Source organism: Dysidea avara, chromosome 4 (assembly GCF_963678975.1).
Source record: "Dysidea avara chromosome 4, odDysAvar1.4, whole genome shotgun sequence".
Lineage (NCBI taxonomy): Eukaryota > Metazoa > Porifera > Demospongiae > Dictyoceratida > Dysideidae > Dysidea > Dysidea avara.
Window position 1 is genome coordinate 18,456,856 of NC_089275.1, and position 16,571 is coordinate 18,473,426.

The 16,571-nt window shown below is 38.3% G+C and overlaps 1 protein-coding gene across 1 annotated transcript; it reads left to right on the forward strand.

The window, feature by feature from the left end:
• The first annotated feature begins 7,249 nt into the window (after nucleotides 1-7,249).
• LOC136253625 (RING finger protein nhl-1-like) lies at nucleotides 7,250-7,987 on the forward strand. The gene has a single exon (XM_066046291.1). The coding sequence runs from the start codon at nucleotides 7,250-7,252 to the stop codon at nucleotides 7,985-7,987; it is 738 nt and encodes a 245-aa protein (XP_065902363.1).
• Nucleotides 7,988-16,571: the final 8,584 nt, after the last annotated feature.

A 16,571-nucleotide genomic window follows, 5' to 3' on the forward strand; every position in this document is an offset into this window, starting at 1 on the left:
GTTACCACGTCTGGGAAAAAGGCGATAGCTGCAACTGTAGCTGATAAATATCTAATCTGCTTATATCACGGGATAACTCAAGGATAGCTCTACCAATCACTACCACACAATAGCATATAAGTTGCATGGGAAGGGTAGAGATGGAGGAGTCCGAACGAACGTTACTTTGTCCGAGCATCCATTTTTTTGGACAGTGGCTTTCGAAGGTCACTGCAGCCACACGATATAACCAAATCCTTTCAAATTTTATACATGGAGGTTATAGTGATAGGTCTTCATAATAGTGCCATAAATGATCGGCTCTCATTGTTCTTCTAGGAAATATCGCGTCCGAACACTCATGGGGGTCGAAAATACATGAGCTGCTCTAAAACAATAAGCAGTGTTATCAAGACACACGATAGTGTGTCGTGCGGCCCAAGAAGCCGGCGCGCCACACCGTGAGTATATTGACAGGAAGAACGAAAACGTCATTTTCACACCTTTGTATCTCGGTGATCACTTATCTGATTGGAACCAAATTTGCTACACAGTTGCCCGCCAGCCAAGGGAGTCTACATTCCAAATTTGAAGGAAATCGCTCCAGCCATTTCCGAGATACGAGCTGCCAAAGTTTCGTTTTTTTTTCTTGGTTTTTTTTTTTCTTCTTCGTCTTTTCGCACACTTGCAAAAATTGCTATAACAAGCAAACGCGTACTCCGATCGCCTTGAAATTTGGCACACAGAACGGGAGTCCAAAGGCGAATCCTAGCATCCAATTTGGTACAAATCCGATGAATGGTTCAGGAGTTATTACCGATTATTCGCGTAAAACAAGATCGATTTGTTGTCACGCCTACAGGGTAAACCGCTTCATGGAATGAGTTGAAAATTGCTATGTAGATGGAGTAACCATCGTAGGAGTGCCTTTTGGTGGTTTGAAAGGAATCGAGATAAAGACCACGGAGATATGACACAAAACCCAACCTGTGTCACAATTACGCGATCGATTTTTATGAATAAAAAAGTATTAGTTTTCACGCCTACTAGGCAAACCGCTTAGAGCAATGAGCTGAAAATCGGTGTATAGCTGGAATAATCTTCATAGAAAGTCCTTGCAGTAGTACAGAAGAATCGGATTACAAACCACTGAGTTATGATTCGAAAGCCAACTCCGTGTAGCAAATGCAAGATCGAGATACTCTAATAGAACAGTCACCCTAATAGAGCATTCGGCTAATTTATTTACTCCATTATAGAATTTTATTACATCACAAGTTATTCTGTAGGGAGTTCAGCTGCAAACAGTTAATCTTATAGACAGTTCAGCAAGAAGACAGTCACCATATGCATGTGGAGAGTTAAGCAAATATATCACTATAGAGATTCAGAACATTACAAGTCACACTGAAGAAAGTTCAGCTATAAACAAGTCATGCACTGTGTAGAGAATTCAGCTACAATTAAGTCACTCTCTAGAGAATTCAGTTACACAGAATTCAGCTACACACAAGTCACTGTGGAGAGAGTTCAGCTACAAACAAATTACCCTTTAGAGTGATCAGCTACAAACAAAACACTTTGCAGGGTGTTCAGCTGCAACAAATCAACCTTTAGAGCGATCAGCAATGAACAAATCAACACAAATCTACCTGTAGAGAGATCAGCTAGAAACAAATCACCCTGAAGAGAGTTCAGCTACAAAAAAATCACCCTGTAGAGACATCAGCTAGAAACTAGACACAATGTAAGGAGTTCAGCTACAAGCAATCACCCTGTAGAGAGTTCAGCTAAAACAAATCAACCTGCAGAGAGATCAGCTACAAACAAATCACCTTATAGAGAGTTCAGCTACAAACAGATTACCTGTAGAGAGATCAGCTACAAACAAATCACCTTATAGAGAGTTCAGCTACAAACAGATTACCTGTAGAGAGATCGGCTACAAACAAATCAACCTGCAGAGAGATCAGCTACACACAAATCAACTTGTAGAGAGATCAGCTACAAACAAATCACCCTGTAGAGAGATCAGCTAGAAACTACACACAATGTAAGGAGTTCAGCTACAAACAAATCACCCTGAAGAGAGGTCAGCTACAAAAAATCACCCTGTAGAGAGATCAGCTAGAAACAAATCACCCTGAAGAGAGGTCAGCTACAAAAAAATCACCCTGTATAGAGATCAGCTACAAACAAATTGCCCTGTAGAGAGATCAGCTACAAGCAAAACACCCTGTAGAGAGTTCAGCAACAAAGAAACCACCATGTAGAGAGATCAGCTACAAACAAATTACCCTGTAGAGAGATCGGCTACAAACAAATCAGCCTGTAGAGAGTTCAGCTAAAACAAATCAACCTGCAGAGAGATCAACTACAAACAAATCACCTTATAGAGAGTTCAGCTACAAACAAATTACCCTATAGAGAGATCGGCTACAAACAAATCAACCTGCAGAGAGATTAGCTACACACAAATCAACTTGTAGAGAGATCAACTACAAACAAATCACCCTGTAGAGAGATCAGCTAAAACAAATCAACCTGCAGAGAGATCAGCTACAAACAAATCACCTTTTAGACAGTTCAGCTACAAATAAATTACCTTGTAGAGAGATCAGCTACAAACAAATCAACCTGCAGAGAGATCAGCTACACACAATTCAACTTGTAGAGAGATCAGCTACAAATAAATTACCTTGTAGAGAGATCAGCTACAAACAAATCACCCTGTAGAGAGATCAGCTAGAAACTAGACACAATGTAAGGAGTTCAGCTACAAGCAAATCACCGTGTAGAGAGTTCAGCTACAAACAAACCAACCTGTAGAGCGATCAGCTAGAAACAAATCACCCTGAAGAGAGGTCAGCTACAAAAAATCACCTTTTAGAGATATCAGCTAGAAACAAATCACCCTGAAGAGAGGTCAACTACAAAAAAATCACCCTGTAGAGAGATCAGGTAGAAACAAATCACCCTGAAGAGAGGTCAGCTACAAACAAAACACTTTGCAGAGAATTCAGCTACAAACAAATCAGCTTGTAGAGAGATCAGTTACACACAAATCAACCTGTAGAGAGATAAGCTAGAAACAAATCACCCTGTAGAGAGTAGCTACAAGCAAAACACCCTGTAGAGAGTTCAGCAACAAAGAAACCACCATGTAGAGAGTTCAGCTGCAAACAAATCACCTTATAGAGAGTTCAGCTACAAACAAATCACCCTCAGCTAGGAACTAGACACAATGTAAGGAGTTCAGCTACAAGCAAATCACCCTTTAGTGAGTTCAGCTACAAACAAATCAACCTGCAGTGAGATCACCTACAAAAAAGCACCTTGTACAGAGTTCAGCTACAAACAAATTACCCTGTAGAGAGATCGGCTACAAACAAATCAACCAATAAAAAGATCAGCTACACACAAATCAACTTGTAGAGAGATCAGCTACAAACAAATCACCCTGTAGAGAGATCAGCTAGAAACTAGACACAATGTAAGGAGTTCAGCTACACAAGTAAATCACCCTGTAGAGAGTTCAGCTAAAACAAATCAACCTGCAGAGAGATCAGCTACAAATAAATCACTTTACAGACAGTTCAGCTACAAACAAATTACCTTGTAGAGAGATCGGCTGCAAATTAATCAACCTGCAGATAGATCAGCTACAGACAAATCAACTTGTAGAGAGATCAGCTACAAACAAATCACCCTGTAGAGAGATCAGCTAAAACAAATCAACCTGCAGAGAGATCAGCTACAAACATATCACCTTATAGACAGTTCAGCTACAAACAAATCAACCTGCAGTGAGATCACCCACAAAAACGCACTTGTACAGCGTTCAGTTACAAACAAATCACCCTGTAGAGAGATCAGGTAGAAGAATTCACCTTGTAGAGAGTTCAGCAACAAATAAACCACCATGTAGAGAGTTCAGCTGCAAACAAATCACCCAGTAGAAAGATCAGCTAGAAGAAGTTACCTTGTAGAGAGTTCAGTTACAAAGAAACCATCATATAGAGAGTTCATCAGCTACAAAGAAATTACCCCGTAGAGAGTTCAGCTAGAAGAAGTCACCTTGTAAAGAGTTCAGCTACAAAGAAACCATTATGTACAGAGTTCAGCTACAAAGAAACCACCTGCACAGAATTCAACTACAAACAAATTACCCTGTATAGAGATCAGCTAGAAGAAGTTACCTTGTAGATAGTTCAGCTACAACAATTCACCCTGTAGAAAGATCAGCTATAGAAGAAGTCACCTTGTAGAGTGTTCAGTTACAAAGAACCCATCATGTAGAGAGTTCAGCTGCAAACAAATCACTCTGTAGAGAGTTCAGCTACAAAGAAACCGCCATGTAGAGAGTTCAGCCTCATACAAACCACCTTGTAGAGAATTCAACTACAACAAATCACCCTGTAGAGAAGAAGTTACCTTGTAGAGAGTTCCGCTACAAAGAAACCTTCATGTAGGGAGTTCAGCTACAAAGAAACCACCATGTAGAGAGTTTAGCTGCAAACAAGTCACCTGTAGAGAGTTCAGCTAGAAACAAATCACCCCGTAGAGAGATCAGCTGGACGAAGTCACCTTGTAGAGAGTTCAGCTACAAAGAACCCATCATGTAGAGAGTTCAGCTGCAAACAAATCACCCTGCAGAGAGTTCAGCTACAAAAAAATCACCCTGTAGAGAGTTCAGCTAGACGAAGTCACCTTATAGAGAGTTCAGCTACAAAAAAACCATTATGTAGAGAGTTCGGCTACAAAGACACCACCATGTAGAGAGTTTAGCTGCAAACAAATCACCTGTAGAGAGTTCAGCTAGAAACAAAATACCCTGTAGAGAGACCAGCTAGAAGAGGTTACCTTGTAGAGAGTTCAGCTATAAAGAAACCATCCTGTATATAGTTCAGCTACATTTCAAGTCACCCAGTAGAGAGATCAGCTGCAAAAAAATATCCTGTGGGGAATAATGGGCATGTAATAAATATATGTATATAATTTGTAAAATTACTAATAAAATCAAAAATAATTGAAGTACTAAAATTCTTCTTTAAGTTCTTTTCTTCTTCCTGTAGTAAAGAAAAAAACACATGGGTTAAAAAAGCCCCAAAGCCAGCCATAGGCCGGCTTTGCAGTATACAAATACAAAAAGAAATGATATCTAATCAAAAACAGCCAAGCTGTAAAAAAAGGTGTGGCCCCCAAAAAGGCCATGGTGAAAAAAGATGTGAAATCCAAGGTGGCGGCCAAGAAATGGCTGTGATGGTAGGTTAATGGTTACATTTTAATAACGACAATTCAGGTGAATTTTGTGCCGCTTGGTCTTGGCACCAAATTCACCTGAATTGTTGTTATTAAAATGTAACCATTAACCTACCATCACAGCCATTTCTTGGCCGCCACCTTGGATTTCACATCTTTTTTCACCATGGCCTTTTTGGGGGCCGCAACTTTTTTTACAGCTTGGCTGTTTTTGATTAGATATATATATCCCTACTGTGCTCAAGGTACCATAATGGAAATGTACAGTAAGAATATAACATTTCTTATTGTTTTACTGTGATTTAATATGGTTCACTACTCCAGCTTGTTTCAGTACTTTTTATCAATGTGCTATTGTCCTTACTCTAGTTGAAAATTCCAAATCTTTTGTGTACTTGTGTCAATGCTGATAATTATCAGCCTATAGACAAGGGATCATGTAACTCCACAGACAGTGAAATTCAAACATGTCTACTGTGTACTATAGCTTTTTCAAATTCCTTATTAGGACAGTATACAGAGGTACATGCTTGAGTGCGTCACATTACCGACACAACAAAACAAAGCAATGAAAATGAAGTTGAATAGCAGCACTATGAAAGAATGGTAGCATAGGCAGGGCAGGATAGCCTTTCTACATTCACTAGTGGCATGAAATTACTTTGGTGGACTATTCCTAGTTGTTCCTTCGACTCAATGGTCTTCCTATTGAAATAGCACAAAGTGATGGAGTGGCGGCCCATTCTGAGTATCGCTATTGTGCATAAGATTGCTAATGAGCCATGTATGAATTTTACCCGTAATGTTAGTAGTGTACGGAGTGGAATACTTCCTTGTCCATAGGATTTGATGACCTCCTGGCTTTAATGCTTTTAATTAACAATTAACTAACTGTATCTTGAGTATCATGCTTCTACTCTTTGTCACTTGCTTCTGGATCCATCAGATGAACATTTCTGTTCAGCAAGCATTTTCTGCACAGCCTTTTACTGCTTCTCAGCTTGCTCAACTTGTCTTTCCTTGCCTATTAATTTTGTTTTTCTTCCATGGCAACTTTTAAAGTCCTTCTTGTTTTGCTCCTCCCTTTTGTAACAAGCCTTTTCATAGAGCACACATAGCAATGAATTTAGAGGTTGATACAACCATAGCACCTTTGTGCCACTGTGGGATGTATAAGACGCACTGTTAGAGATGATTTTGTGGGAGATACTGAATTTGTACAAGAGCATTAGTACAACTGACATTTTAATGTAAAATCTAATCTGAAAACGAAAACATGCCATACAAAGCAGCTGAAACTTCATCCCTAGCTGCTTTAACACTTTCCATTATTGGCAGTACCATTATTTCTTTCTTTTTGTTGTCAAATCCATTTTTGTATGCAACACTTGTACAAAAAATTTTAAATAAGATTGAACTACTCTAATAGAGCAGTCATTTATGCAAATCATTTCTTACACAAAAATTTTTATCACAAAAATTTTTTGTACAAAAATAAAGCAAATTACAGTATAGTTTGTCCAAATCCAGAACAAGCAAAACGGTTAGGAATTTTAAACCTGAGTTACATTGTCGTACATTTACAGCATCCTTAGCGGCAACAACTTTTGCCATCTTGAAAGCCAAGGGCAGTCCTGACTCATCACAGTTATCAGACCAAAAGGTTTTCTAATTAACCATAACCTACAGAACATGACTGACAGTCTCTCTTACCACTGCATGTAGCAACCAGTGTCACAACATATAGAGATACTCTAATAGAGCAGTCACATAATTAATTTATACAAAATATCTTAATATGAAAACTTTTGCCATAGAATTGTTTGTATGAAAATAAAGTTACAGTATTGTCAAAAAGCAACATGTAACAGTTGGAGTAACTAGCACAATTGTGTACTGTTTTAGAGTGAGGACAACATTGAGAGACTACACTAAAATTGATTTACAAAGTTGTCAACTGATCACACAATATGGAGGGAAGAAGTTTCATGCTCCTTTCAATGGAACCATGACAGCAAATGGTGATATTGTATTGGTAGATCGAGAAAACCATGATGTAGTGGTGCTGGACAAAGAATTGAAGGTAATCAAAACATTTGGTCAAGGGAGTGGAGATAGTAAACTGAACGATCCTATTGGTATAGCTGTAGATCACAGTGTTATAGCAATCAGTGAATACAAAGACCATGTGGTGAAGAAGTTTACTCTACAAGGAGAATACCTATCACAATTTGGCTCTTATGGCAGTAGTAGTGGCCAATTTGATCATCCTCAAGGACTAGCCTTTAATAGTAAAGGTCTACTCTATGTGGTGGGCCGTACTAATTGCAGAGTTCAAGTATTTGATCACAGCAACAATTATTTATTCAAATTTGGTTCCAAAGGGCCTAATCCTGGACAGTTTCAGAGCCCTTGTTATATTGCCCTGGACAGCAAAGACCAAGTGTATGTGACTGACAACGTGAGTGGAGGTGGAATAAGTAAGTTTAGTGAAGATGGTCACTTTATTAGGAAGATAGATTGTAACAGTCCATTTGCCATTTGTCTGACTCCTGATGATTGCATAATAACCAATGATGTTAACTACCTCACAGTTTTCAGCCCCACCCACCAGTTGATTACTAAGTTTGGAACAACAGGAAGTCAAAAAGGACAGTTCGATAGCATCACTGGTATAACAGTAAACAGTGCCAGTATCTGTGTTACAGAATATCTCAATCATCGTCTACAAATTATTGCGTTATAATTTTATGAGTTTATGACCCAATCGTGTTTTTTTTTATGATTATAATAACCTTTAAAGACAAATGTGTATTAGTATCTATTACTCAGTATTGTACCATACACATTTCTGTGTTATGTTCTGCATTATTATTACATCATCTTCAATTATGATATTGTGAAACCAACCATCGTGTGCATTGTATTGTGTGATTGAGTTTTGGAATGCTTATGGTCATATTTGGTGTATTAAACCACAAGGCTAGCAGAGGAGTGTCTGGTGACTTCTGGATCCATAATTACATATTTTGATTTCTTGATTTTCATCAATATAATACATTCATCAATACTATTATGAAGTGTGGATTCATCAAATTCCCCTTTTGTCAAAATTTCCTGTCGTATGGTGGTATAGGTATAGTATTTTGGACTAACAGTTCAAATCCTTACATAATGACAGGGCTAATGAATTTTAATTTGCTGTGGCACATAGCTACATATATAGTTAGTATAGTAGAGGGCAGTTATTCTCAGCAGGCATTACCTTTTTTGTTCGTTTGTTTTTTGGTCTTCATTAAAATCTAGCTATGTTCTTGACCCAGAAATCAGTCACCAAAAGTCCTGTGACTATAAAGACTGAAGCCTGTATGTACCGGTAATATCACTGATAAAGTACATAAAAATCTCCTTACATAGCTTGCTACACTACTGCTCTGAATACTGAGACTGCTTTATTATAGTGACTGACTGCTCTATTAGAGTACATATCTCGATCTGAGCGTGATCAGTTTCCGGAAACCTCAGAAACTCGTTCCTGATAGTACATTGGGTAGTAATTAAGAGTACTGCATATATTCAGTATGCAACTATGAGTGAATTTGTGTAGCTAAGACTAGAAAATTGTTATGGCTCAGTTTTACATTCCAATGGCAGAGCTTTGAGGAAAACATTGATCAGAACAGGCTGGATTTTAAATATCCCTGCATGTACTCCTTTTAGCAATCACACTATTCATGGATAATTATAGCTATTAGTTTAATGTTTTTCTTTTTATCATTAATTTTTGTCTCACTTTTTAAACCAGACGCCGGCCGGCTGTGGGCGTGCGCCTGGTTTACTGTGTGTGTGTGTGTACCTATCTATCTATCTACCTATGTTTGTCCGTACGCACCCACGTGAGCAAAATCGTTTAATAACGGTAAAAGCAGCTTTTACGTAAGAAGTAAAAGTGAAATGAAGTCTGTATTAAACTTCTGCACAGGTGAACTTTGCTTTGAGGTGGTTTCTTTTCGGCGGACTGAAATACGGGTGTGATGACTTTCCTCAGACTACCTTCCCCTTGAGGTTTTCAGGCATTTAGCAACTGAAAAACAACGGTGCAGGCCTCGTACACTGCCAGGAATAGCCTATCGCTTCGAGTTGGAAAGGAGGCGTATCCCTTACTTACGCGAACGAAAATGAAGAGCAGCTTTGAGGGGATGGGGTAAAACCGGGACGGGGACAAGGACGAGGATGGCCAACAGGAGTAAAACCGGGACGAGGACAGCCGAGGTATAGGGACCACTGTTAGAGTAAGCGATTTTCTCTGAAGAGATTGAATCTTGGATTGGATATATTAAAGTTATGTATGGCTAAGCAAAAATATCAAGTAGCTTTGAGGTAATTTAATCTTTAAACTGTCACTTAAGGTTTGAGAGATTTTGACGTCCTTATAAGCTAGTGCATGGCTTAGCTAAGAAAAATCAAGTAGCTTTCTCGAGTAACCTTTGAACTACCATATAAGGTTAGAGAGATTTTGACATCCTCAGCTAGCTATATAAACCCAGACCTCACACTAAGACACTCTTCAGTGGTTTTTCAAATGGATTGTGAAGTGGAAGATCAAATCATTTCGTGCCCAGATTGTAATTATCGTCTTTGTGCATACAAGATCCCCCGGGAAGCCTGCACAGTATTAAAAATTACTTTCTAGCGATTTGAATGTATCTCTGGACTATAACCAAGTTGTAGATCACTTGGAGAATTCTGACACAACGTATAAGGAGTACATCAACACTTTGGATGCTAATTCTTCCATCCAACCTATAAAGGAGGAACAGTGTTCCTTTATGGTCTAGGTCTATAGATGAAGCATAGTAGGAAGTCAAGAAAAAGAAGCTAAGGCAAGTGGAATTATTTAGCTCAAGCTGCTGTGCAAGCTGAAAATTAGTTTACTCATATGCTAGGCAAGAGTTCATAATATAGTAGTGGGGGAGAGTGTCTAACTGAAATACTTCCATGGAACACACTGTGTTAAGTTACACCTGAGTCTGATCAAAGAATAAAGACTTGACCTTATCAGCACCAATTAAGCCATGTTCAGTTCCATTCCACAATAAGCCATGTCATGGCTTATTGTGGAACTGAATTTCCCAGCACGCCACCTTGAAAGGCAAAATATATCATTGCTGATTGAATTGCTGCTACTTCCTGTACAGCAAACAGTATAAGAAATCAGTTTTATGAATGCAAAGGTAAATCAAAAGTTTTGTCATGCCTGTTTACTAATAAAAGTCCATGGGTAATTCTGATCAGCATAGAATCAACCGGCCTCAAAGAAATCAATAACTTAATTGTCATTGTTACTCATCATTATTCTATCAAGATATTGTGGCATGGACGTCCCTAATATTATGATGGTATGAAGTCAACAAAACAACAGTCATTTGTAAAATATTCCTCTAACATGACCACAAAGTTGAAAATTTCAACTGGTTCACATGCTAATCAGTTACCTTTTGTAGATAATAACTCTATGTTTTGCATGCCACACATTGTTATGTCTATGATTTTTCTTAGCATTTGTTTTATTATACTGTAGGTACTGAGCTTCATTTTTAATTCATGATTTTAGTGTCTTAAATAGCTAATCCTATAATTATTTTCAGTGTTTATCATGTCATCATTTGTCTTATCAGTATAGCTAGCTAGTGGCAATCTTATACATAGGCGGATCTAGGAGGCGGCCAAGGAGGGGCAAGGAGTTTTAGTGTACAACAGTGTTTATTCCACTAAGAGGAATTCTAGTACACAAGTTATATTTAGTTGCATAACTTTATTCAGTATGGCTGGATGAGTGATAGACATACAGTTGTAAAACTGTAGTTAGAGAAATTTTTTAAAAATTAGACCTCCTATAGGTTTGAATTTGGGAGCATTTTTGATAACATTTAGCTAACAAAGTGTATGCTTGCAATGCATATAAAGATTAGTTAGTCTATTTAAGATAAAACCTGTTTGATGGTAAAGTGTACTAAATCTAAAATAAGGTACAGCTATAGTATTGTTATAATGACATTAGAATTGTGACTGTTCTATTAGAGTAGTGACTGCTCTATTAGAGTATCTCGATCTTAGCACAAAAATCAAACTTATTTGTCTCACTTTCTTTACAATGTACAGTATAACTGTAAAGTGTACTTATAACTGTTGTCTTCTATTTGTCCATTAGTTTTCTATACTTTTGAACAGTATGAATGCATGATTCCAGTTTCTGGTATCAATATAGTGCCGTAGGTCCAAGGGGGGCCAGGGGGACACAGCACCCCTTGCACCACCCTCAGATCCGCCTATGACCTTATATATTACTAAGTATAGCTATATTATCCTGCATGAAAATACCTTTGGATATAAACAGAAAACTACCTCCACTGGTGATAGAGAACGTTTGATTAGCATTAATTGGTGCTGCTAAGGGCAAGTCTTTATTCTTTGATCAGACTCAGGTGTAACTCAACACACTGTGTTCCATGGAAGTATTTCAGTTAGACACTCTCCCCCACTACTATATTATGAATTCTTAATTGCCTAGCATATGAGTAAACTAATTTTCAGCTTGCACAGCAGCTTGAGCTAAATAATTCCACTTGCCTTAGCTTCTTTTTCTTGACTTCCCACTATGCTTCATCTATAGACTTAGATCATAAAGGAACACTGTCCCTCCTTTATAGGTTGGATGGGAGAATTAGCATCCAAAGTGTTGATGTACTCCTTATACGTTGTGTCAGAATTCTCCAAGTGATCTACAGCTTGGTTATAGTCCAGAGATACATTCAAATTGCTAGAAAGTAATTTTTAATACTGTGCAGGCTTCCCGGGGGATCTTGTATGTACAAAGACAATAATTACAATCTGGGCACGAAATTATTTGATCTTCCACTTCACAATCCATTTGAAAAACCACTGAAGAGTGTCTTAGTGTGAGGTCTGGGTTTATATAGCTAGCTGAGGATGTCAAAATCTCTCTAACCTTATATGGTAGTTCAAAGGTTACTCGAGAAAGCTACTTGATTTCTTAGCTAAGCCATGTACCAGCTTATAAGGACGTCAAAATCTCTCAAACCTTAAGTGACAGTTTAAAGATTAAATTACCTCAAAGCTACTTGATATTTTTGCTTAGCCATACATAACTTATATCCAATCCAAGATTCAATCCCTTCAGAGAAAATAGCTTACTCTAACAGTGGTCCCTATACCTCGGCTGTCCTTGTCCCGGTTTTACTCCTGTTGGCCATCCCCGTCCCCGTCCCTATCCCCGTCCCGGTTTTACCCTTATTTTCCCCGTCCCCGTCCCGGTTTTACCCCATCCCGATTTGAGGCTTTGTCGAGAGAATTTCAGTGGCGTAGCCAAGGGTGGGTATGGGTGTGCATTTTCCCAACCATCACAGTTTCTTGCCCAACCATCACAAACTTTTGCCCAACCATCACAAGTAGCTTAAGATTCATGCGAGGATTCACAGCAACACACAAAATCACCCTACTTTGATACTGTAAAGCGTAAACATGTACCTCATTTCTTGAACCATGACTTCAGAAGGGATCGAGATAGATGGTATATCACGTGATCCATTACGCGGAAAATCCCTTTGGAAGTCCCTATAAAAGACGCACGTGCCACGCTCCTTGGCGCGGTTTAAATTCGAAATTTAAAATGGAGTCAAAGCGTGGTACACTACAGTCGTGGTACTGTATCTCTGAGTCACAGTGAGTGATAATCGTCAGTAGGATTCAGTGTGGATGGTGCTGGCAGCAAAATATTTCGTTTCAGTGGATTTGTCAAGCGTATTTTTTTTGATAAGGAAAGTACCGTATAGCATACCTTAGGCCAATGAAACTTTATTACCAGTTTCTCGCTCAGATTTTTGAAAATTTGATGCGGGCAGGCGGTTATTATTCATTATTCATTATTTTTCCAAAAGCACAACACACATCCAAACATGAAGATTTCTGCCAAAAAACAGTGAGATCTACACTGATTACTCTTGCATTAAATAGCTAAAGCACGTTACTAATCTATAACGAGTAATTTTTCCATTGGAGTATAGCTGATTTCTCTATTAGAGTAAAAGTGACTGTTCTATTAGAGTATTTCGATCTGAAATACCAATAATGAAATTCCATGCGGGTGTATCAAAAGCATGCGGGCGATGACGCGAAACTGCTAATCAAGTTTCATTGGCCTTACTGCTGATGAAAGAAAACAGGAAAACGTGACTCTTCTAGATAACAATAATAGTATATGCAAATGGAGCTGGAAATGGAGAAAAGGTCAAGTCATTATAAAGCATCACGTGCACAAATTGTACTGATTAACCGAGTTGTGGTTTACACCAGATTCATGCAAAATGTACATTGGCTGCTGTAAGTCTGGGACGAAGCTTCCTTGGCATGCTGATATTTGTGTTATAGATAATAAATTAGCGCCCCCGGCCTTCATTTGAACCATGTGGTTATTTACAGAATTATTGATTCAGAAGAAGACAATAGTATCCTACAACAAGATCTAAATAAAGTCTTCCACTGGGCTAAAACTTGGCAAATGAAACTAAATGTTGAAAAGTGTGTTTTTCTACGTTGTTCAAGAAGCAAAACTCCCATGCTCACCACCTACAGCATTGACAATAAAGCTCTGGAACTGAAGAGTCAGCATCCATATCTAGGGGTCATATTCCACCAATCAATGTCTTGGTCCCACCACATCGATCATCTTTGCGGCAAAGCAACTAAAAGTCTCAACTTTCTTAAACGTAATATAAGTAAATGCTCCAAAGAAGTTAAGATAACAGCCTATTTAACATCAATACGTCCTCTGCTGGAATATGCTAGTTGTGTCTGGGACCCTCACCAGCTATACTTAATTAATACTTTAGAGAAGGTACAACGTCGTGCTGCAAGATGGGTAGCATCGGATTACAATCCAATGAGTAGTGTCACTTACCTGTTGGATCAACTGCATTGGAAGAGCCTACAGAGCAGAAGATGTATTGATCGTTTGAACTTACTATATAGAGTATTACATCACGCTTTGCCATCTATCCAGCTCCCTGAGTATTTCAAGCCTACTTCATATCCAACTAGATTGCATCACCAATACAGATATATAATTCCTCCAACTAGAACACTTGCTTACCAACAGAGTTACTTTCCAGGAACTATCAAGCAATGGAATAACCTCCCTAATCACATCATCGATACAGAGTCACTAGAACAGTTTAATAATTGTATTTTTGGACTAGATTTGTTGTAATTAACCCCCTTTTTGTTTTGAGGGTCCCCCCCCCTCCTGGATGTAACCAGCACTGAGTGCTGTCTTTCCAGTATCTAATCATAATCATAATCATAATGTGGTGTTTAATTGAAAAAGCATTTCATATCGCTGTGGTGGTTGGTCTGTAAACTATACTGCCAGTTGATTGTGTTAAATATGTGATGAACTGTTTACATTGTTGGTTCTTGTAGGTTCAGCAGTTTAATGTCACGTGATACTCAGCTACGGCGATCGTCGGTGGATGCCTACCCTACAAGTTTAATAGATAGCATATAGCTAGTAAATGTTTGCAGGCATGCAAGCAGCATTTATTTACACTATAGTATAGGTAGCTGTAGACCTTGTGTGCATACATACACTTTTTTTATATTTTTCTTTGATAATGTCTCACATGAAGGTGAGCGTGTTTCTTGTGTGTGTGTGTGTGTGTGTGTAGTTAAGTTGATGTTGTGCCCAACCATCAAATGTTGGCTGGCTACGCCCCTGGAGAATTTGTGGGAAAAAACACGTTAGTCACACTATAAAACAGTTTAGAAGATAGTTTTGTGCGTAATATGTTGGTAAAAGCGGTTTATTTAACAAACTCTCTCGCATACCACTGATATATCCCTTCTCACTATTAGATATCAATTCATATGTTTAAACTCCATTAACATGTATGTTTAACATGTCGGATTACTAAAGCCAAGTAACCACTAGTAAGGCCATACCTATTTGAAAAATTGTTGCTCGGATTTTTCGGGAAAAGTTAGGGTCGGTAGGTCGGGAAAAGAAAAAAAAACGATCATATTTGCGTTAATCAATCATTATCGAACGTTTTGCACCTTTTCTACTGTGGTGACTTCAGTGCACCTTACACACTCTTGATTATTATATCAACGTGTTATCTGAAGTACCATGATACTGTAACTGAAGTATAGTTTTGATACAAGCATGCGCTTGTGAGTTACAACAGCGAATCGTTTAGTGTAAAATGCGTACGGTGAAAAATTAGCACATTACGACCAATAACACAGTCTTATTATCCTTGTTTACAACAACCCCTTCTGTACAGTCTTCGTGGATACATCTTTTACTCAGGTAAATCACAAACAGTCAGCCCTCGCGTATGCGAACGAAATTGAAGAGCAGCTTTGAGGCTTTGTCGAGAGAATTTGTGGGGAAAAACACGTTAGTCACACTATAAAACAGTTTAGAAGATAGTTTTGTGTGTAATATGTTGGTAAAAGCGGTTTATTTAACAAACACTTCCTTAGCAGTGCATAGCAACGTAATTGAATGAATTACGAATATTTCATGAATTACGAAATACGAGAAATAGCTAATTATATTATTGCACAACCCAAACTACCCTATTGTAAAGTAGTAATACATAGTTGGTTAATTCATAGTAGTACATACTGTCTATAGTTATTCCAAATGAGTTAGCTAGCTGCATGGCGCCTGGTTTTATTATTATTATTTTTAACACTTTACAGTGACCAGCACTGAAGGTCTACAGCAACATGTGCTGCAGCCTTAGAAGTAGCACAACATCAGCTTGTTTTTGTTGTTGTATTGTACTTATATATTGTAATATCTCCTGCAAGGAAGAATGGCTTTTGCTGACTAAAAAATATCTATCTATCTATCTTAAAGTATACATACCATCATAGATAATGTATGTCACATGGATTGGAAACGTCCGTATCAAACAGTACGATAGTACTGTTTAAGTAGGGATCCGGGTGGATTTGGCGCGCGCCTCAAATTTCGATCCCTCAAAAATTATCCTAGAAATATCTCACACAGCAAATAAACCTTTTACTAAAGACTCTTCAAGTTTCTAACTTTATTTCTAGCGTTATATATCAGGAAACGACTAGAAAAGTGCTGGAATTTTATTTCTAAAAAATCGCTAAAACAGAAATTTTCTCTGCCTGCCAGCCTGCCTACCTGCCTGACCACATTCGCAAGGCTACAGGCCAAACGAAGCAGCGAAGGATCACCATTCTTTGCCACAATATTTAACTCGCTGCTGGGA